This window comes from Rhinolophus hipposideros (assembly GCF_964194185.1).
Source record: "Rhinolophus hipposideros genome assembly, chromosome: 7".
NCBI lineage: Eukaryota > Metazoa > Chordata > Mammalia > Chiroptera > Rhinolophidae > Rhinolophus > Rhinolophus hipposideros.
The window spans coordinates 22337061-22359965 of NC_138053.1; the positions used below are offsets into that span (position 1 = coordinate 22337061).

The 22905-nt window shown below is 41.2% G+C and overlaps 1 protein-coding gene across 2 annotated transcripts in view; it reads left to right on the top strand.

Moving 5' to 3' along the window:
- Positions 1-264: 264 nt before the first annotated feature.
- Positions 265-22905, top strand: part of TRIM36 (tripartite motif containing 36) — a gene marked incomplete at its 5' end in the record, with an annotated part of 42666 nt that continues 20025 nt past the window's right edge. Inside the window, 3 exons of one of the 2 annotated variants that reach the window (XM_081053420.1) lie at positions 265-327; positions 11476-11710; positions 21047-21372. In XM_081053420.1, coding sequence (XP_080909546.1) covers positions 265-327; positions 11476-11710; positions 21047-21372 — 624 coding nt within the window. Of the gene's footprint in view, positions 328-9566; positions 9863-11475; positions 11711-21046; positions 21373-22905 lie in introns of those variants that run through there. The other variant, XM_081053419.1, reaches the window with a different exon arrangement.

The following is a 22905-nucleotide window of genomic DNA, read 5'->3' on the forward strand; positions in this document are numbered from 1 at the left end:
CGCCGCCGCCCTCGTTTGTTCCGCTACTTCCCGGGGCCGCGACCGCCTCTCCCCTCCGGAGCCGAGCACGCCGGCGCGGCTGCCCAGGAGCCCCCTATGGCCTTCCACTCACCCCACCCCACTTTCCGCTTGTCTCCCCGCTCCCTCCTTTTGCCTCGTTAACAGCATACTGGCGGGGCGCTGGGAAAAACTCAGACTGAAAACAGCAGGAACAAACTCGATGCCTCCGTCTCGGTCCTCCAGAGTTTGAGAAGCGTCGTAACCATGTCTGAGTCGGGGGAGATGAGCGAGTTTGCCTACATCATGGAATTGCTGGCCAGAGGCAAGGTGAGTGCGAGGGCGCGCGGTGCGGTGGCCCGGGTCCCCGTCTCGGGCACTACCCGGCGGGGGTCTGTGGGCATCCCGGTCGTTCCGGGGCGGGGCTGGGATTCCCGGGGCTACGCTCAGCCCGGGCATCCCGGCAGCTGCACAATGCAAAATAGCCTTCTTTTCTTTATTGCGCGGCATCTCTGAAATGAACCCAGGGGGATTTTCCGGCGTGTTTGGGGCCAACCGGGCGGCGAGATGTCAGCGTGCGAAGACGGGGAGGAGGGCCGGGCGATGGCCGAGGGGGCGCCCCTGGACGCACCCAGGGGTGCCAAGCGTGGCGACCTCGAGGGGGTGACGGCCTGTCCGGGCACGGAGCGCGGAAGGAGGGTCCGAACAGCGGGTGAACTGGCCGGGAGGGCGGGATGAGCTTGAGCGTGAAGTCCGACGGTGTGTCTGGTAACCAGCGCCCTTGGTCGCCCCGCCTGGGCGTTTCCAGGTCCTTACCGGCTGGCCCAAGCCGGGAACGTTTCAAGCCACCTTCTCTTGGTGGGGAGGAGGAGACGCTCAGGAGCCGGGTTTCAGTCCTGCTCCCGTCGGGGAGCCCTTCCCTGGCGCCGTCGGAGGTGCCGGGCGGCCACGCCCTCGGCGGGCAGGGTGGCGCCGCGCGCGGGCGGAAAGCCTCGCGGGGAGGCTGGACCCCGCGGGGCCGGAGAGAAGCTGCCCAGAGATGGTTGCCAGAGGGATGTGTCGGGAAATGCACAGGCCGCCGGGGGCGCGGTGCGCCGGGAGTCGCAGGCGCGGAGAAAGCGAGAAACGGCGTCTGCCCTCTGCACCTGAAGTTTCGAGAGGAGGTGATGGCACAGAGGAGAAAAGCACTCCTGCGCGCGGCTCTCGGAAAGGAACAGGATGATTCTGCAGGCCGGGAGTGAGCCCCTGAAATTTCAGTCCCGTATCTCACTCTCCCCAACTCTGCGGATGTAGAGTTTGGAGTGATTGTAGCTTCAGGCCACGTAGTCCTGTGGCTTTCGGGGCTGGGGATCCGGTTTAACGCTCTCCCACAGTAAAGCGTCCCAGGCAAGCCGTGCGCCTCCCTGAATGCTGTCGCCTGCTCCGCAAACACGGGATACACTCATTTGAAATAGAATAGTTCTTAGCATTTTTCAGGCAGGGGCTGTGCTTCAGGCTGCCCCTAACAATTACAGCCCAAGACCGTAAGTACCAACGGAGGACCCTTGCTCCGCCTGTGTTCCTACACCAGGGCTCCATCCTGCACTTCGAGGGGCGTCCCATAGCCAGGCCCGCACATCCAAGCTCCTTGTCGCCCTAAATAGCCTCCCCTTGGCCACCGCCCGGGCCTAGGGTGCGTACCACAGCCCTCTCCTCCTTATGGAGGAGTGACCCTGGGGGGAGGAGATGTCCAGAAGGAAATGCTGTTTTAGAGCTGCGAAGAGGTGCGCAGCCACAGGACCAGAACCTGCCCCCCACACACACACACACAAAGCGCAAAGCAGGACCCAGGGGCACTGGAGCTCGGAGGCTGTGGGGGAAGGTGCAGGAGGCGGAGGAGGAGGAAGGAGGACGCCTTTTGTTGATTAATGGACCACTCTTGATGGGATGGGGAATAAGATGACTGAAGTGAGTTTGGGCCTGTGATGCTCAGACATTCTTCAGGGTAAGCCAGCCTTGTATTAGCTAATACTATCCTTCAAAAAGCGAGCAAAACTAAATTCTGAGAGCATAGTTCAGGGGTGGGACCCAGAGACCTGCATGTTGACACCCCAGGTAATTAAGAAGCAGACCGGTAAATTGTGAAGTAGGGCAGAACCATTAGTGAACCCTTCAAACTTCTTATAATAAAGGTAAATAAAAACAGACCTCTCAGAATTAGCCATGTGTTTACCACTATACAAAAACAAAAGAACCTGGCTTCATCCACTGAACTTCCTTGCTTCACTCTTGACTAGGCACAGCTTCTTTGCGAGGCTTTGGTAATGAGGCCTGCAGCAAACACAGCATTCTCAGCTGAGCAGAGAGCCATCATCCTCTTGCCCCCTCTTCCTTCCTCTTGCCTTCCCTTCCTTCAAAGTTGAGACCACTGGGTTGACCATCACCATAATTTCCAACGTCAGAGAGACTGGGCGTCCCTGTGGAATCTCTGAGGCTGGAAAGCAGGCTCTCACAGTAAGAACTTGGGACAGTTCCGCCCTGTTCTTTTTTTTTTTTTTTTTTTTGGAGATGGTGGTGGTGGTGGTGGTGGTGTGTGTCAGGGGTAGGTTTATAACCATTTTAACCAACTGTTATAACCAAGGCATTATAACCAACTGTCCACTCTCCTCATCGCCCTCCCCCAACTCCATTTAAAACCCTCACTTTGTGCATGATTATACAGGATTTGAACACTGAATATCTCTCTTGAGTATTAGCCACAGAGAGTAGAACTTTGAGATTTACTTGTTTTACTTTCCTCTGAGGAGTTTAGGTTCCATTTTGCTGAGTTAAAGGGGAGCAGAGAGCCATCGTCCTCTTGTCCCCTTCTTCTGCCTTCCCTTCCTTCAAAGGTGAGACCAGTGGGTTGACCATCACCGTAATTTCTTTCACTTTTCTCTGTGGCTTTAAAACTTTATGAAATTAATACATGGTTTTGCAAAAATACTCATCCTTTCCAGAAAGTTTTACAGAGTAAAAGGTGGAACTTCACTCCAATCCTCTGCCTTCTTCTATAGCAGCAGTTTGCTGTCTGTCTCTTCTAAATTAAATTAGCTTATTGTGTGTTCTCTGAATGTGGGAGGTGAGCCTTTCATTTCAGGGAAACCTAAAACCCACATGACAAACCTGATCAGATTATTTTCCTCTATTGTCATGATTACTTTAATATTTAACATACACAGTGATCTCTACCAATGTGGTCTTTCTGCTCATGAAACAATACCCTCTAAGTATAGTTAATACCTACAATAATTCTCAAGAGGTTTAAAAAAATCAATGTAAATGGACTTCCTTATATTTCACTATCAGAGAAATTAGTACGATTTCAGGATGCTGCTTTTTGTTCCTGTTTATTTTGTAACTTGTCTCTTTGGGCTAAAAGAGAGCTTTCCAAGTCTGTGATCAATATCTAGGATTATTCAAAGCAGTATTTTCAAACTGTGCTGGTCTCTAGAAAGATTTGCCTCGCTAACTTTTTTTTATCATCTTCACACACATCTTCCCTTTACATCATCATGCACTCTTCTGGAACCATATAATGAAGATTCGATGACAACAAACATAGAAGAATTTAAATTTAGTATACCTCATATATTTAGAATATTTAACATATTTATATTTATGTATAAATGGGCAGAAAGTACTTCTTGTTTCTCATCATTCAGTAGTTACTGTTCAGGCACTTCCAAAGAGTACAATAGTTTGAGCAAAATAATAGAGGCTTTGGAATACCTACATTTAATTTTGTTAGAGAAACAGGCAGTGATTCCATTGGTAAATTATTACTTTTAACTTTGAAAAACTTTTAGGCACAAAAATTTCAAGAACTTATATAAACACAATTTACTTTAAACAAGAAGGTGCTTGTACTCTGAGGAATTAGGTTTAGAAAATGCTCAAATTTAGACTAATTCAAAGTCTTAAACTTCTTCTGGGACCAAAACCAAAATACCATCAAATGATCTGTTTTAGAAGGCTCAAACACAACTGATACCTAAACTCACACAACTGATACCTAAACTGGGTGATAATACTAAGGTGTCCACTGCAAAGTATTCTTTAAAAAGAAAAAAATATATATATATATTACATATATACGTATATATACATATACATATATATAACATATATATATTACATATATGCATATATACATATACATATATATTACATATATATATATATACATGTAGTCTTGGGATTGGGTGAAATGTATTAGGCAAACAGAAGATTTAGACTTTAGCAATGTCACTTGAAAATAGCTAATTTCATAAATATCATTATAATTTTCCTCTGATATTTTTTTACTACATTGTTCAAAAGATAATTTGAAGAAAAGTACCCCTTAAACCATTTTGTAAAAGAATGTTTAAATCAGATTTTTTATGAATTTGAAAATACCATGTTTTATACTTACCTGTGAGCAGTGCAACAGGGACACGAGTGAGACCAGGTTTGAATCTTGGTTCTTTGGTATCTTATTGTGTGACCTTGAGGGTATTATGTAATCTGTGGGTGGAGGTGGGGAGGGGTTGTGGTTATTATATGTTCCCTCAGAAGGGAATTATACCTATTTCACAGGGTTATTGCAAGGCTTAAATGAATATTTTATGTAAAGTTCCCGATTATTGGCACATAGTAGGCCCTCAGTAAATGAAAGCTATTACCTCTAGCTACTATGACAACAAGGTTGGGTCTTGAGACACTTTATATCCAAACTGTGGTCATTAACAAGTGGAGGTAGAGTTGCCAGATAAAATACAGGATGTAGGGTTAAATTTGAATTTCAGATAAACAACAGTTTTTCGTTTGTTTGTTTTTTTAGCTTAACTATGTCCCCTTCAATATCTGGGATTTGCTTATGTTACAAAAAATTGCATTACGTATTTGAAAATTCAATTTAATAGGGTGTCTGTCCTGTGTTTTTATTTGCTAAGCCTATGATGCCTAAATGTAGGAATAATAAAAATATGGTCAAAGGGGACCTGCTAACAACCTCTCAATATTACCAGTGTTGTTCACCTCATGGTGGTCAAGACACCCCTTTGCCCACCAGTATACTCCTGTCATTACTGGGAAAATGCCAGAGCAGCACTGTTCCTTTCATCAAATTTCAAATTGTGCTATCAGTTAGTAGATAAATGCCCACTGGATTTTCTCTTAAAACAAAGAAACAAAAGCTGAAATGGATGGGGAGATAAGGCTTTCAAGATCTCAAACATTAGTGTACGAAATGAGTGTGTGTAATCATGTTAGACTGAATGGTAAGACTCTAAATGCTAAAGGAGTTCAGAGTAAGAGGAGCTAATCAATGAAAACTAGACTAATGAGGAAAGAGGCTGTAGATCTGTAGCTTGAAACTTGAGTGGGATTTGGCTAGGCAATGGAAATCTGAACTTCCTGGCTTGCTGGACTCCCTCCCCTGAGGTTGTTCCCATAGAAACACTTTATGACAGGTGATCCTGGTCCCTGTAAGACTTGGGTGAATAACTGGTAAATGCCATTTATTGTCTCTGCACCTGTAACCTTCTGATACCCAGCAGCGTAGATAGTGCATGTGCCAATCGCTGTGAAATCCTGTGATTTACTTCATTTGCCATCTTCCTTATTTCCCCTAAATCCAGGGCTCTCTGAATTTTGTACCTAGGTTGTTCAATGACTAGGCGTTCCCATCAGGAGGCAAGGTTTAGGAGGATGTGGCCATATCACCTTCTTCAGGAAGTACTAAAAGAATGGGACCCTGGCTGTTTGATCTCAGACCAAACAGATTAAGAAGCAGTGGTGCCTCACATCGATGACTGAATTATGCACCAGGAATTTAATCTCTTGTTGGGTATTAGGAATCAGTATGGAAAGAGACTAGGTCAGTTTAGTGAGTAGGGCATAACCTAAAGGGTTACGGGTTTATATTTTAAATGTTGGGTAATGAATATTTATTGAGCCTTAGTTTTGGCAAACCAGGATTGTGTGTGTGTGTGTGTGTGAGTGTGTGTGTGTGTGTGTGTGTGTGTGTGTGTCGGGGAAGTGGTAGTTGTTTAGCAGGTCAAGTAGGAGAAAATTGACATCTCCTGACCTTTTGGACTTCATACAGCAGATAGGTGTGACGTAGCTCAGGCCCCTGTGATAGAAGAGCAACTAAGCAATACCAACAAGCAGGAGATATTATAATGAGTAAATATGTACATAAAGTGAATAAGTACATAAAGAGTACTGAAGATCTGTGGACTTGGGGGGTGATAGGCATGGAATAAGCTTCCTGGTGTTGAATTTTGACCCATATTTTTAAAGAAACTATTGGAAGAGGAGGTGCTAGGTGATTCCAAACTAAGGAGAGGTAGGCACCAAAGGATAGCATATGCAATGTAAATCGGAGGAATAATGATTTCAAAAACAAAACAATACAGATCTTTCATGTCATTGGAACTTAAAAGCCTTTAAAAGCTTCCCAATGTCTACAGAAAGGAAGCATGGTATTATAGGCCCTCCAAACTATAGTGTTATTGCAAGTTTACCTCCTTGCCCCTCAACACACAAACATCCATATACATTCACATGCACATATATCCTCTCCCGATTATACTCCTACACAAAGTTGCTTGAGGTCCAGGACCTTAGCTTATTTTGTCCCTGTGCAAATGAGCTATAAGGACAGCAACTTACACATATGGAAAGGCATCTGTTAATTCCTAATACGTAGGCTTGGTAATGTTGGCCTGGGAAAATGAGGCTGACCAGAGGTGCAAGGGGAAGGAGAGAAAAGGATTTAGAGCCCCCCTTCTCCGCCCCACCACCACAGGATTTTAACTTGAAGAACTGGGAAGGATTTTGGTATCTTCATAACTGGAAGGCTGGAATGTACGGATGTTGAGAGAAATGGATGAGATGACACAAAGCGTGGCAGCCAAAGTGGGTAGAAATGACTAAGGAAGTGGGAGAATGATAGTTTAGGATGGTGGTTTTATATTTGCTATCTTCTTTCCAATATTCTTCCTCCCCTTTTATGCTTTTAACAGTTTATGGATTAAATTACATTAAAAAGTTTCTAGAAGTAAAACATACTGTAAAGTTCAAAGAATACAATACAATGTAACTGAAAAGTGTCTTCCATACTGGACTGTATTAACATTTTTGTGCTCAATTTCAGACTTATTTTTATTTACTTATTTGCCCATATAAGCACATATGCCTGTCTTATCTTTTCTTGCCAGTGGCAACATACAGAATCCAAAAAAAAAAAAAGTTTGTACTTTTCACTACATTTTAGAAATTGTTTCTTATCAGTACATTCACTTTAACTGCTGTATAGTATTCCATGGTATGGATGTACATTATGGGTGATAGAAATTTAGTTTTCATAAATAAGGTATCAATTAAAATCATTGTACACATGTTTTTGTGCACACATAAGAATCTTTCAGTGGGAACATTTTTAGTAGAATTGCTGAGTCAAGGTATAAGCATTTACAATTTTTAATAGCTCTTGCAAAATTTCCCTTCAAATAAGCTATACCACTCTATACTATCACAAAAAAGTTTGGAAGTGCCTAGTTCCCCACCTTCTTGCCAAGTGTATTAACGTAAGTTTTGAACTTTGAGAGAATCAGGTGGAAAATGATAGCTCATTGAAGTTTGATTTGCATAACGGAAGGGCTTCCGAGTTTATTTTCTGCCAAATATTGTCGTTATACATGTTTTATGTTTATTCGTGTTACTAAGCCTTCTAATCTCTTTTACTCTGTTAACTAGTTAGTTTTGGACCAAAGCGCTATTTGCGTGTGCTGATAAGAGATTACAGCTAGAGGGGAATTATTTAACCCAAGACCAGTGTTAAAAACAAACTGACTTACGGTATAATGCTTTTTAATGGTTGAACTTTTAAAAATCTATATTCTTTTAAAAAATTACACAGGCGTTCGTTATTTTCCTCATTTGCCTCCTGATTAGGATGCTTCAAATCTGTGGGAAGAAGGCAGTCTCGACTCGAGCACGTGGGGCCACGGGAACAGGCATTACATCTTGACCACAAAGGTCCGGTCATTAGCTGGCAAGGCATTCATCCTCTCTGCACCTCATCTGTAAATTGAGCGGTTTGCATTAAAGACCCTTGCTATGGTCCCTTGCTGTTCTTAATTCTACACTGCTACATCGTTATTTAATTGCCGGGCTGGAGAAGAAGCTACCGCTGTGGACAGTGCTGTGCGAAGACAACAGACCTTTCCACAGCGAGAGACATCTCCCAAGTCGGAAATAAAAGTAGGAAGCATTTCAAAACCTAAACGGGATAGGGCGCGCTACAGCTCTGTAGTCTCTTCCCCTAGCTGCTTAGAGCGCCCTTGTCCTCAGTCTGTATGTAAGGATGAAATTATGTAGCCGGGAAGGCGGTGGCGTGATCTACTCGTAAAATTACGACTTCCAACATTCCAGGGTAATTTGTTTTCCGTCTGCTTTGAAAACAAGATAGAAGAAACGCGCTTGAGCGTGGCAGGTGAATTTCACGCTGCTGGTAGCGGAGCTGTCCGAAGCCGCTTTAACTAACACTCGGCGGGCGCCTACCACGCGGGTGCGTGGGTGCCGGAGCGGCTCCTGACCAGACGTCCCCGCTTCCCCGCGCCCTCTGTGCCCTGGAGGGTGGGGGGGGTGGGGGCGCAGGGGCGGGGAACCGCAGAGCAGCTGCGGGGGCGGAGCGGGGCGCAGACCCCAAGCGGGGCAGGCGCTCCCTTGCCGCCATCTGTTGAATTGAAATCCTGTCCAGCAGCCGGGAGAGCGACCCCAACTCTGCGGCCTGTCGCCGCGCCACTTGGCAAGAACGTGTCGTGTCGTGCGTGACAGCGCCGCGCCCTGGTGTATAAAAGCAGAAGCAGAAAGCGGACGATGAGTGGTTGGCGACTAGTCAGGGACTGCGAAGTTCACCGCACGAGTCGGGCAGGAAGAGAAGGAGAGCCGGGTGGGACCCACTAGGGGAGACCCCGGCCCTGGCGGGAGTGGGGCAGGCGGGGGCTCGTCCTGCTCGCCTCCTCCGCGTGGCTCCGCGGTGCTCCGTGCCACGGCACAGGGCAGGCGGTCCGAGCCCGCCCGCAGTCCCGCCGCCGGGTCTACAGTTAGTAGGAAACGGGACTTGTCTGTGACGCTTGGCACCGCGCTTTACCAAAGATTAGGGAAAGCAAGATGAAAGCGTAGGGAGCCGCCCGGCCCGAGGCCCGGGCTGCAGTGGGTCGCAGCCCCGCAGGACGGCTCCCCCCTGTCCCTCCCCGGCGCAGCCCTCAGCCCCCGCCGCCCCCTCACTTCCGACCACGGCTGCAACCCCGGTGCGAGTGAGGGGCGGCAGGGGCGGGGCAGAGGCGGTGGCGGAGGGAGCTGGGACCCCACCGCGCGCCACGCCCCCGTCCTGCCGCAGGGACCGGTCTCCCTGCTGCCCGCAGCCCCGCCTCCTTTGTGCGGTGGGCGCTGTTGCCCGGGCGACGGCCCCGCCCCGCCGGCCCCGCCCCCGCCCCGCCCGGCCCCGCCCCGCCCGGCCCCGCCCCTCCGCTGCGCCCGCGTCCGCCCGCCCAGCCGCAGTCCCCAAGAGCCGCCGCCGCAGCCGGCAGCGGGCGGGATTCCGGGGCCACCGCAGGGAGCGAAGCTCGGCTCTCCGCGCCTGTGCTGTCGCCCGCCCCGGCCTACTCGCCGCGTCGGTCCGCTGGCCGGGTCTGGCTGAGCAGCTCGCCCTCCGGCTCCGAGTCCGGGCTCTCGGGCCGCCTCAGGGACCCGCCCACCAGCCCCTGCCCGGCGCCCGTCTGCCGGTTTGGACCGCGCTGTGGATGACACCTGGCAGAAGGCTACCATGGAGGGGGACGGTTCCGACTCGCTGGTGAGTCGGGCACCGGGGCAGGCGGCTTCCTCGCGTCCCGATGGCGGCGCGCCGGGGCCCCTGGGTCTCTGCCCTCCGCGCTGCGCCGGACGGAGCCGCTGCCGCCGAGGCGCGGGGCTGCTGTGTGGGGGCCCCGCGTCCTCCCCGCCCCCGGCCGGGTGCCGCGCCCCACCCCCACCTCTCGGTGGGGCGCCGTGGGGCCACCTGGGCCCGGAAGAGGGCTCCCCTCGGGTGCGGGTACCGCCCACCTGAGCCCCGCGGGGAGTCGGTGCGCGGCCCTGGAGTGGAGTTCGGGGCTGGAGGACCGATTCCCGGTAGCGAGTCAGGTGCCCGTCGTGTCCCCGGGCGCGTGTCCCGCCGTCCTTTGTCCGGGGGCGCTCCAGCCCCGCTCGGACCCGCGCTCCGCCACACTCGGCCGCAGTCCCCGCGAGCAGGGCTCCTCCCCGGCCCCGCCTGCCCCCCGGGGGCGGCCTGGCTTCGGCCGCTGTCGGACCACACGTGGTTTTGTTCGGAGGGGGCGACTATGCAAACTCGTTCGTTTCCCGTCCTTGTTCGAACCGCATTTATTTTGAAACAGCTTACTTGTGGGAAGCCCCCCATCGCATTTCTCTTAATCAGATTATTTCCCCCTCAATGAATGTAACACGAACACGAGTTTTTCTTTTGGGTAAGGATTACTTTATATCCAGCAATTAAAACACGTCACGACTCAATTCAATTTTAATCTTCTGTGTATTTCTGGTCGTTGAAAAATGATTGTGCAAGGTTATGAGCACTTTAAAATTGGACTGTCATTACAGTTGCGGGGATGCTGAATGTAGTTAGATTCATAGCGTCTGAAGTTTGTGTTACGTGGGGGGAAAACTGGTATGAGGTTATCAAAGCTTAGTTGTGACGAGTCTGCATGTTTCTCATTGAAAATAATGCAAGCTTGAGGTATTGAGAGCACTTAGAGTGGTGCCTTCTAATCTTGTACACTCTTTCAGTATTCATAAAGCACTTTTGAGGTAACTGCTTTGATACTGCAGCACTGAGAACGTCAAGCATTTTTACCTACATTACAGTTGCAGCATGTGAAAAGTGGTCATGTTTAATGTAGAACATTGCTGATAATTCGGCTCGTAAATAGAAGTCAAGTAGGGTTCCACGAACATCCTGGTGAACCCAGTTTTTACCAGCTCTTATTTATCAGTCACAAAATGTGTTCATGTGTTAAATAGGAATAGTCTTATTCTTGTGCTACATTCTTAATTTTTTATTGAAGTAATCTGCTTTCAGGACTTCACTGAAGTCCTAAATCAATGAATTAATGATGATTTACTAACTTCATACTTGATGAAATAATATGGTCCCCTAATATTTTCTGCTAATGTTTCTCATACTTCAGTTTTTACCATCTCATGTCCCTTACGTGCTAAGCTATTGGATGTTAAGGGGGGTTGATGGTATAGAGTTTCATAGGCAAAAAGGAACTTCAGGTTAAAAAAAACAACACCTGTTTTCTTAATTCTTTTTGGAAAGGTAAACACATGTACTTATACAAAAAGTATGAGCATGTTAATATATTCAGTCACTAAGAGCGTTTGAATCTGATTTCTTTTTCTCAATTTAAGGTTACCATTAAGAATATCGAAAGAGAGCTTATTTGCCCAGCATGCAAGGAGCTGTTCACCCACCCGTTGATTCTCCCTTGTCAACATAGTATCTGTCATAAGTGTGTAAAAGAGCTCTTACTGACACATGATGATTCTGTCAATGATGTGGGATCAGACAACTCCAATCAGAGCAGTCCTCGACTTCGGTTCCCCTCTCCTAGCATGGATAAAATTGACAAGATTAACAGACCAGGTATGTGGTAGAACTTTGGGGTGGGGGATTTTCAGTGATAACTGGAAGGAAAATTATTTTTGTCATTTTGAGGTTTAAGCTTTTCAGTGAATAAACTAAAACTAGTTAAAAAGGACCCCCCTTTAAAATGTCAAAATGAATTCTTACTGTCTTTTGATATGCACTTAAAGTTGGATATTAAACACCAACTTTGTGTTAATACCCTTACTAACTGTGTCTGTATTTTAGGGGATCTCTTACCCTGTGATGTCCTTTATATGAGGGATGAAATAATGGACGACCGAAGTACTTACTAGGGCAACACCTATATATAGTAACATGTTGTGTTATATAATATTATATCATATCATATCATGTCGTATCATACCCAGACTTATAGTAAAATAAGACCGGGTCTTATATTAATTTTTGCTTCAAAAGATGCATTAGAGCTGATTGTCTGGCTATGTCTTATTTTCCGGGAAACACGATAGGCCTAAAGGACTTTGTAGAGGAATTATTTGGTATCATTTTATTCCACCTGAGGATTTTATTTTCTTAAGACATTTTTAATCCGTTTTTTAAAAGAAGGATTTTGAACAACTAAATAGTGCAATTCTGTAGTAATGATAGAAGTAGATCTAATTAAATGTATAGCATACATATTGTATCTTATAATATAACCAAAGCTTAAATTGTTTCTTGTTGGGAGTAGTGTTACAGTCTTTCTTCTGGACATCCATGGCAGGATTAATGTAGATGAACATTAATTTGAAATCACTAGGAATAGGGCCACTGGGCAATTAAGGGCCCAAATCAGCAGTGAGGACCGGAGGTTGGGTAGAAACACCACCCCATTGTGCTTGGCCCTCCTTTGTATGGAGGGAGAGTACATGAGTGCCCATTAGTACCAGGTTTCAGGGCTTCAACTCTGCCCAACTTGGGCTTTGAAGTTTTAAGTTTGCTTCTTTCCTTCACTCTGTCCATTCCTTCCTCTTATAGTGACTTTTTAATCTTGAAAAAAAAACAAAAAACTTTTCTTACCAGAAAAGAATCTTTCTCCTTATTTACATTTTAGAAAATCTTATTTTTTGGTCCATGCTGTGATACAGAGTCTCCTTGGGCAATGTTTAAGTCTTTGTGCTCCATAGGAGAGCGGATTAAGAGTAGATTTGTTGTAAGAGTAGTATTACACTATTTGAAAAACATGTATTTTTCTTTAAATGGTAATCACTAATTACTTGGAAGGTATTTTGCACGCATAAAAGTAATACATATACAGTTATGTGCCTTTTAATGACACACATACGTTCTGAAATGCATCATTAGGCGATTTCACGTTTGTGTGAATATCATAGAGGGCACTTACGCAAACCTAGATGGTCTGGCCTACCACGCACCTAGGCTATATTGCACAGCCTGTTGCTCCCAGGCTACAAACCTGTACAGCATGTTACTGTACAAAACAGCACGAGATTAAATCAAGCACAAGACAAAATGATGAAATCAAGACACAGAGGAAGCATGAGATGTACGAGACTGCTGCTGGTATAATATGACAGTGTTTTATAGCAAACTTTGTTTTATAGGTAGGAAGAGTACACTATAAAATTACTGATAATGTAGTAAATACATAAACCAGTAACACAGTTGTTTGTTATTATTATCAAGTATTATATACTGTATATAATTGTATGTGCTATACTTTTATACAACTGGCAGCTGCAGTAGGTTTGTTTACACCAGCGTCACCACAAACACATGAGTAATGTGTTGTGCTATGACGTTAGGATGACTGCAATGTCACTAGGTGATAGGGAGTTTTCAGATCCACTGTAATCTTACAGGACCACTGTTGCATATGCAGTCCGTCCTTGACCAAAATGTCGTTATGCAGTGCATGACTATACAAAAAAAAGCATTTGGTAACTGGGAGTGCAGGGAATTGAAGTCGGAGAGGGTTATGTTCATTGTGAAGTCATCATTTTTATGTTTCCCTCCCTGCTAGGAAACTGGCACACAGAGGAGGAAGGAAAGGCAGTAGTAACAGCTTGAAATCATCCTACAGATACAGCCTGATATTCTATTGGTAGATCCTCCTCATTGGCTAATTAAGGACCCCTGCTTGATTGACCAAGGAAAACTCACTTTTTGCACATTAATATTTAGTACAGAACGTTATTAAAAGGACTTTTTAGTTATGTATTAGTATTTTTATTTATGATTATATTGAGCTCACGTATGTATTTTATGAAATGCTGTATTTTATGTAGGGTTCTAATCTTAAGATTTGGTTAGTTTTTATATGTGATTGATATGAAGTAGGGATGAATTATAGTTAACCTGATGAAATACAGTGAATAGTTTCTGTTTTCAGGAATTTATGCCTTGCACAGTACTCGGTAGATGTCTCATAAATATTTGTTGAGAGGATGTTAGTGATGAGCCTCTGCTACCAGATTTGTGCAAAGTATGCCATAATAGCTTATACTCAATGATAATGACCTTTTTTCCCAGGACGAGAGATCTATTTCACCACACATTACTCTGTCTAGATCAGAAATAGAATTACTGAGATGTTCCCCTCTCTAAAGAACCCTGTTAAGCTGAATTATGTCCTGAGGGAGGAAGTTAAGAAAACTTTTCTGGGAAGAACAATTATAGACAATAAGAATATTTAACTTGATAGCATTAGGAATAGAGACAGTGGAAATGTAGTGGCTGTGTGCGTTGTGAGAGGGGTAGTGGATGGGGGGAAGGGGTTGTCACTGTGTGAGGCATATAAATGATACATGTCTGGCTATTGCATTGTTTTGTGCACCTGAAACTAATAAAAAATGTTAAAAAAAAAAAAAGAACATTTTACTTGGAGTAAGGACAACTGCAGAATATGATGGCTGTCTTGTGGAAGAGAATAATACACAGGGTATCTTCACGGCAATGATTCCAGATCAATGAATAGATGAACTAGGAAGGCAGATTTCAACTTACCATGAGAGAAAACCAACACCTAAGGCTGCCCAAAAATGAAGTGTGCTGCCTAGTTTTGTCAGATCCCTGTTACTAGAAGTATGTAAATTAGAGTTTAAATTTATATGCTGCCGGGACCAAATTAAGCAACCCTCCCTGCAGTACAGGACTCTTTTATTTTACTTCTTTGAGATAGGTAGAGAGAGAATTAATATTTCGTTTTCCCATGAACTATAAGAAAACCAGAAGCCCAAGTATCAGCAGCCAGCTTGACTCGAGGCTTTCCCCGGTGGAGACAGGGGGCATGATTCAGGACTGTGGAGAGGAGAATGGATGCCTTGTCTAACGGGGCAGTAGCCACTTGGCACTAGTAAATTATCATATGGGTTTGGGAGTGCCGGATTGTCACTCCCCCCACAAAAACATGATAGTGATTTTGATGCAAATTCTGTTTTTCAAATGTTGGCAGTTGCTTCCAATTATTTAAAAACACCATGCCAACTCAACATAGGGCAGGGCAGCCAAAACACCTCTTTAACTCTGATGCATCCAGCTGTTGGGCCATTTGTTCGGAGTCTTTGTTTTAAACAATGGACAGGGGACTACCGTTTGCAAATATTGTAGAGGGGATTTCTGCCTTTAGTGGTAGGTCGAGCCAGTTACGTCAACTGCCATATTTTCTCCAGCCCTGATGTGCTGTGTCTTATTGCGTATCAGTTGCATTCATTCATTTGCCAAATATTTAAGTTACCTGCTAGTTATGGGACCTGGTTAAAATGCTGAAGAGTAATGACAAAGCTAGAGTTATACCTCCTTTTTTAAAGAAGCATATAGTCTAACATTGTATGGAGAGCTTCATCAGAGATGCAATAATTAGAGCACAATCCTTAACATATAGAGCAAGTTAACAACTACAGATAGAACATTCAAATAGTAATTGATCTTGGAGGTTTTTAGCAAATGAATGCGCGTTTTAGGATTTAACCCCTCATGCTCACCAGTTTTAAACTAGTAGAAGCCAGAAGCCATTGTGTTACAAATATAATGTCACTTACCCTCCATTTATGGGGCATTTGCCTGTGATTTTTCTTTGGATAGATTCAAACATAAATTCATGGGTAAGTAATGATCCTTTTTTTTTCTGGCAGTTTCTTAATTTTCTCCATTTAGACATGCTTGAGAAGGGAACCAGAAGCCCTGTTCTGAGTAATTGGTGTGGGAGGAATAGAATTCTAAAACTCAGTCTTGCCATTGGTTTAATAAAGGGATTATCAGACCTCGACTGTCCAGTACATTAGCTACTAGCGACATGTGGCTGTTGAGCATTGACATGAACTAGTCTGAATTAAGATGTACTGTAAGTGTAAAAGTACACTCTGGATTTAGAACAATGGAATGAAAAAAATATAAAATTCTATCTATAATTTTTATATTGATTACATTTTGAAGTGATACCATTTTGGATATATTGGATTAAGTAACATGTATTATTAAAATTTAACTTCACTTATTTCCTTTTTATCTGGTTAGAAAATTTAAAATGACATGTGGCTTACATTTTTGGCTTACATATTCCTTTTGAATAGCATTGCATTGGACAGATTATTAAAATAAGAGTGTGCCTTGAAAAGAGAGTAAGGTTTGTGTGTATAACAGTAGCATATTAAATTACGTAAAAAAAAGCTTTATTGCTGTACATTTTTGGTCATATATATGCAACCTTTCCCCCTATTTTATATTTTCTTTTGTAATGTTAATTTACAGTATTACTTACATCGTTAAAATATCAAACAGGGTTCTTGATTTGCCTTTGTATTTTCAACAGTTACCGGAGATGTGATTGTTTAAAAAATGCAAATCTATAAGATAAAACATAGGTCACTTAAGTGCTGCGCCAACGATGAATAATTCGGAACGCGGAACTCTAAGTTAAGCTTGGTAAATGTTTTAGATTGATGGCTTCATAAATACCATGTACCAGGAAAATCACATTTTTTACTGTGAATTCAATAATTGTGTTATGTGCAGAACACAGTTAACTGCTTTATCTTTTGTTAACGAGTTGTGAATCTTCTCTTTGAAATGAAATTCTAAATCCAGCTTTCTGTTCATTGTTCACAGCACCACAACGGAGATCTTTGGGGTGGAGAGGTAGAAAATGCTTTATTGCTCGTGTGGCCGCAGGCAGTATAGTGTTAGATATAAATTAAATAACCTTGTGTAAAGTTTTTAAACATCAGTGGTCAAGTCTTGAAAACTTTTTATAGAAAATGAACAAATTCGGCTGAAATGAATTAAAGGTCAACAGGACTAAATTTCCAGCAAGTTCTGATGTTTTTAAAGGGAGCACTGATTATTAGTGCTTGCATTTTGTCAATACACATGACAAGATATTTTTGAAGAAAATGATATACCCGTGTTGTTAGCTTTTAAAATATCAGTTACCTTCAAAATCCTGTACATTTACTTGGTGGAGCAAAGCTTATCTTAACAGTAGTATTGGTACCTTGGGGAGGTAAATAAGCCAGTACTTTCTTCTGTATTTAAAAATTTCCTTAAAGGTATTGATAAATTTTGTAGCTGATCTTTGCTGGCTTTATGCATATGGTGTCTTTTCTTTGTTAATGAGGTCTTACCCATTTGTGGGTAAATAATGTACCCTGCTTTTTTAGGTTTTCTGAACTATTTGATTTTGTATGACAGATGGGCCAACCTATTTTATTAAAAAAAAAAAAATTTTTTTTTCTTTTACTCCAGTTGACCTTTAAAGTAAAATTGGCTACCTTTTGTGAAATGCTGGTGATACTTTATATATTATTGGAGAAAATCAAAATCTGTAATGTTATCCCTTTTCTGTCTTTCTTACCTTTCTCTGCATGCCTTGATTTTAAAATCTTATAGCCACTTCTAGAAGCCACATGTAATCCTTTCTCTGACAGGCTTTAGTGAGCCCCTGAGAATTTTCAATATTGAAATTTAGTAATTAGGAGGAAAGATAGGAGCAAAGTGCTTAAAAAATTAGTTGCTTATTACCCATTTTTTATTCAGACAATTGAGAAAAAGGTTTTGCGTGTTGAAAATCTACTACTCAAAGGTTAAGTATAACAAGTAGGCATCAGATAGATGGTCAGAATGTGTGAAAAGAATCATTAAGGTGGCACTACAAGACATTTGTCCTTTTCCAAACATCAGGAAGCCCAACATGAATGTCCACTGTAGAGAAGGAGCCCACTGACTGCCAGGTGGTAACAGTGGGGAAGTTGTTCTTATAGGGAGCATAGAGGGAGCATAGAGGGAGCATAGAGGGAGCATAGCCAGAATGTGGGAGAGGATGCAGCTAGCAGAGGTTTTGAATTTGCTAGTTGTGAATTGACTCTCTTTGTTTTGAAATATTTTATTTTCTGTTTGATGTTTAAATGGTAAAACATGACTGAAAGCTGACTTTTGGGGGTATTTGCTTGAATATTTTTTTGGGGGGTCTTCATTTTAAAATTGAGTCATGATTTATACTTGTTCAATATGTGTTTGCAGTAAAGGTGATTGGGGAAAAGAATTGATTCTGCAAGGTGGCAGTATTCAAATAATTTGTATAAATTATTGGCCCCATAAATGCAGTTTGACATATAAAAAATTGTATTTATTTCTTGGCCTACATTGCTTCCTTACCTTTCCTAGCCATCATTATTTTTCTTTTTCATCGTATCATGCTGTTGAGCATTATTATGCAGTGGAACTTTCTATAATAATGGGAATGTTTGATCTAGCACCCGACAGTATGGTAGTCACTAGCCACATGTGGCTCTTGAGAATTTGAAATGTGGCTAGTGCAACCAAGGAACTGAATGTTTAATTTAATTTAATTTAAATAACCACATTAGATAGCACAGCTATAGAGAGTAACAAGTTAACTATTACGTTTTATTCTTAGTACCACTGTCTTGATTTTTTTCATTAGATTTTCTTCCCAGAATATCCTTAGATGTGTCCTTATTGCCATAAACATACCGGGGGTTCCCCCAAAAAATGTACTCATTTTAAGAGATGTTTTCTATGTATTTTTCGAAGTTGAATTATGTAGCAATGTGTAGTATGACTTTTACTCAACAGATGGCGTTAATCAAATGAATGCTAGCGTCATTCATTGTATTACAATTTTAGTAGTTTTTTTCCTTTCTTAAAATGTGTATACATTTTTTGGGCACCCTCTGTACATCCTATTGTTTGTTTTTATGAAAACAATGATAGAAGTATAAGACAGATGAAATAAAATATATAAATTCTTTAGCATTTGTAAAAAATTTGAGAGTTTTTTAAAATCTGTTTAGAAAAATAGCCTAGATATATTGATTTAATATTTTGTCTGATTTAAGAAGTTTAGTGTGATGCTTTACACGTTATTTTTATTATAAAAATAAGTTAAAAGTGGCTTACAGAAAAGGGATGAAACTTGTTCTTTTTAAATTTCTGAACATGAAGGCTAAAACCTGGGTGTCACCAGTGTACATGTTAAAGCATGATTTTGTTGTCATGATTTAATTTTGTTTTATCCCATTACTTAATTGATCACAACCTTCAATTCATAAAACTAATAATAACCTATTTTTTTAAAAAACACTGTTGAAATTAGCTTTCCATTTTAATTTCTATCATCTAGTTCATGTGTGTAAGCATGCAATTAAATGTGAATTTCCATTCATTTAAACTTGACCACTGCTCTGTATCACTTCCCGAATTATTTGGCTTGTTTTTTCACTAAATGAAATTTTCATTGGCATGTGTTTTAAAAATAGCTTTGCTGCTTATTTCATTATATGCCTGCTGTGTTGTGAATCATCTTGGACTGTATTGCATGTTTTTTTTTTACAATTCTTAATATATTTTATGTAGGATTTTCAAATTTTTATGCAGCAGCTTTTTTGTATGTGTTTTTGTGTATGTTTAAAAATCTAAAGGTTAAAATATTTTTAAATGAAGATATTAACAATATTCTGCATATTTATTGTATGAGTAGCTTTCGGGACCCAATGCCATTTAGTATGTTATAAAGTCACTTCAAATAAATAATATTGTGGGCTGATTGCCAAATTATACCTGTACTGATATCATGCCAGACATCTTTTAAGACAATCAGACAATCTTTTTAGTGATGATAGCAATGTGCCAAGGCAATATTAACATAGATATTTAAAGACCTTTTCTAAATATGGTGTACTAAGTTTAACCAATTTTTGGTACTGGATACATGGCAGTATGAAAGAAGGCTGTAGGTTAAGAAGTTTGTGTTTGTTTTTATATAGTTATTTTGTGGGCAACCAAGGCTACATACTCTTAAGAATAGATTTATTCACATAAATGAGAGGAGGGAATATGGTATGCAAGCACCTGTGTTAGATGGACAACCCCGGAATCCTGTGAACCTGTGGGTAAGGACGGTCATGCCTTGGTTTCTTGATTTGTTGAAATAAGGAAAATACTGAACAAAATGTGTGATGTTTAAGGTCATTCATTATATCGTGTATGTATTGTGAAATTATTTTAATACTTTTGGCTTACTGAATTAAGTAATCTTAATGATTCTTTTTTTCAGGTCATAAGAAGATACTAAATGGTTGGTCTATCTTAAAATCACTAGATTCTATTCTAGGTCTATAAATGAGCTTTTCACTCTTTTATAGATTGTACTCAGTTGAACTAAAGATTTTGCCTACTGAACTTTCCCCGATAAAACAATACTACAGTGGGAAATCCTCTGTTGTAATGATTCTTAACAATCTGTGGTCATGCATTCCTTTGAGAATCTGATAAAAGCTATGGATTATTTAACCAGAAAATATGCATAGGTATATAGATGCAACATTTGGCATATAATTTCAAATAGTTTGCAAAACTATTTGGATCTTTTTGGAGCCCATCCATGGAGCCTGGGTTAAGGACTTCTGCTCTCTTTATGGATGAACTTATATTTTTTGTCAGTCAATCAAGGCCGTGTTCATTTAAATGGAAGCCAAATTCCTTTGGATATGATATATAAAAATAACTATAGATGTCAATTATATCATTTCAAAAGACCCTGACCCTGTGTAGTATTGTATTATATGTCTTGACCGTATATCTGTTTGATTAAATAGGGATTTTCTATGGGATTTACTATAGAATATTTTCTTTTCCTCTTTGATTTAGTAACTTGGGCCTGTCTTTTATATACCAAGGAAAAACAGTTCTTAAAAAAGAATTTTCAGAATTCAAATTGATTAAAAGGGAGCCACTTTGAGTACTGTATTTTTGAAATATATTTGTAGATGTATGTCTTTCGAAATCACTCCTTTTTTCTTCATTCTACTCATTTTCCTACTGTTGTAACTAAACAAGGCCTTACTAACCACACAGGCTGGAAGCGCAATTCTTTAACCCCGAGAACAACTATATTTCCTTGCCCTGGCTGTGAGCATGATGTGGATCTTGGAGAAAGAGGAATCAATGGTTTATTCCGAAATTTCACTTTGGAAACTATTGTTGAAAGATACCGGCAGGCAGCCAGGGCTGCCACAGCCATTATGTGTGACCTTTGTAAACCACCACCTCAAGAATCCACAAAAAGTTGCATGGACTGTAGTGCAAGTTACTGCAATGAATGCTTCAAAATTTATCACCCCTGGGGTACTGTAAAAGCTCAGCATGAGTATGTGGGCCCAACCACTAATTTTAGACCCAAGGTAAGTAAAGTTTTCATTCTTAGATCATTACACTTAATATTATAAAAGGAATTATTACAGGTCTAGAACTTGATAGTAAGAAAGGAAATAACTATAAAAGCTGGTAGGAGAAGTTAAGGCCTAGTAGTTGCAGTTATTTAGTGTGTTGCTAAACATCCCCACAGCTTAGAAGGCAGTGTCATGGTTTACTCTGTTACAGTACAATGTAATACAACACAGTGCATGAATGTGCATGACGAGAACTGAGTAATAGAAGAAAGGTTATCTCAGGTGTGCTCTCTAAGATTGAAATGGTTAAAGTTAAAAAGCTTTTGTGCTTTAATATAATAAACCCATAATGCCTAAAATCTTTGATTGAGAAACATTTTTCTGACATTTTTAGTTAGCTAAAGTTGTACTGTGAATAAATAAATAAAATTATGCCCTAGTGTCATGAAGCTCATGATAAAATACTATATAGTATCTGAAGTGGAATTTGCATTCCTTAATATTTGGGGTAATTTCTATAAGAAGGTCAAAAGTTTATGTATTGTTGTTTGCCCTATGCGACTGAAAAGCAGAATACTTTTTGGTATCTTCACTTAGCTCTGCTTTCTGATTTATATAGATTTTGAAAACTGTAATTGATTATTTTAATTAAAGTTTTTATTCCTTACAACTTAGTAACTGTGTATAAAAATCTGTTTACATTGTTGAGCATAAAATCTTTAATTATATAATAGAAAAATGGGAAAAAATTTCCCAAAGTTATCTTGAAATTATGAGCTGAGTATTTTACATCATATTAAATAGTGTAGTAATTTTATATTAAAACAAAATCTGAGCTTCCATGTCTTGACTCTTTTTTCAAACTATGTTAGTGTGGTATAAAATTTATTAAATAGTTTTTAATCCTCTATTATGTTCCTATGTCATAGATTTCAATGCTCATAGATTTCTAAAAATTTATGACTTCTACTTGGTGTTTTCATGTTCTTAAAAAAAGATTGATTAAATTCATTAATACTATTTCATTATGAAAGAACCTGTGATTATTGAATGAATTATAATAGGCTTGGTTTTATGAGTTAAAAATTCATGAGATTTTGAGTAAAAATTTTGAGTATAAATTGCAGTCTTATTCTTTCTGTTTACAAATTTAATAAAAGATTGATAAGAGAGAACTGAAGAAATAAGAATAGATTATAGTGAGAAAAAATGTTTTTTTCCCCTTCAAGTTGTTAGTGTTATTTAGTATAGTAAAATTCTGAAGTTTTTCCCTATAGAATATTTGCGTATGGCTCTGAATTTTTATCATCATTCCTGGCAAAAAGACACACTTTATATTTTGTTTTAAATGTAGTGGCTTTGAGAATGTAGGAACTTGGCCATGTTAAAAAAAATTCAAATCTTTTCCAGTTGTTTCTCTCCAGGACTTGTGCATAGGTAGGTATTGGGACTTTCCCTATTGGACTTGTTTTCTTTCTAAATTATCAGACCAGTTATAGTTGCTTAAAATCTAACTGTTGGAATCCCGGACTACTTCTTGATTTC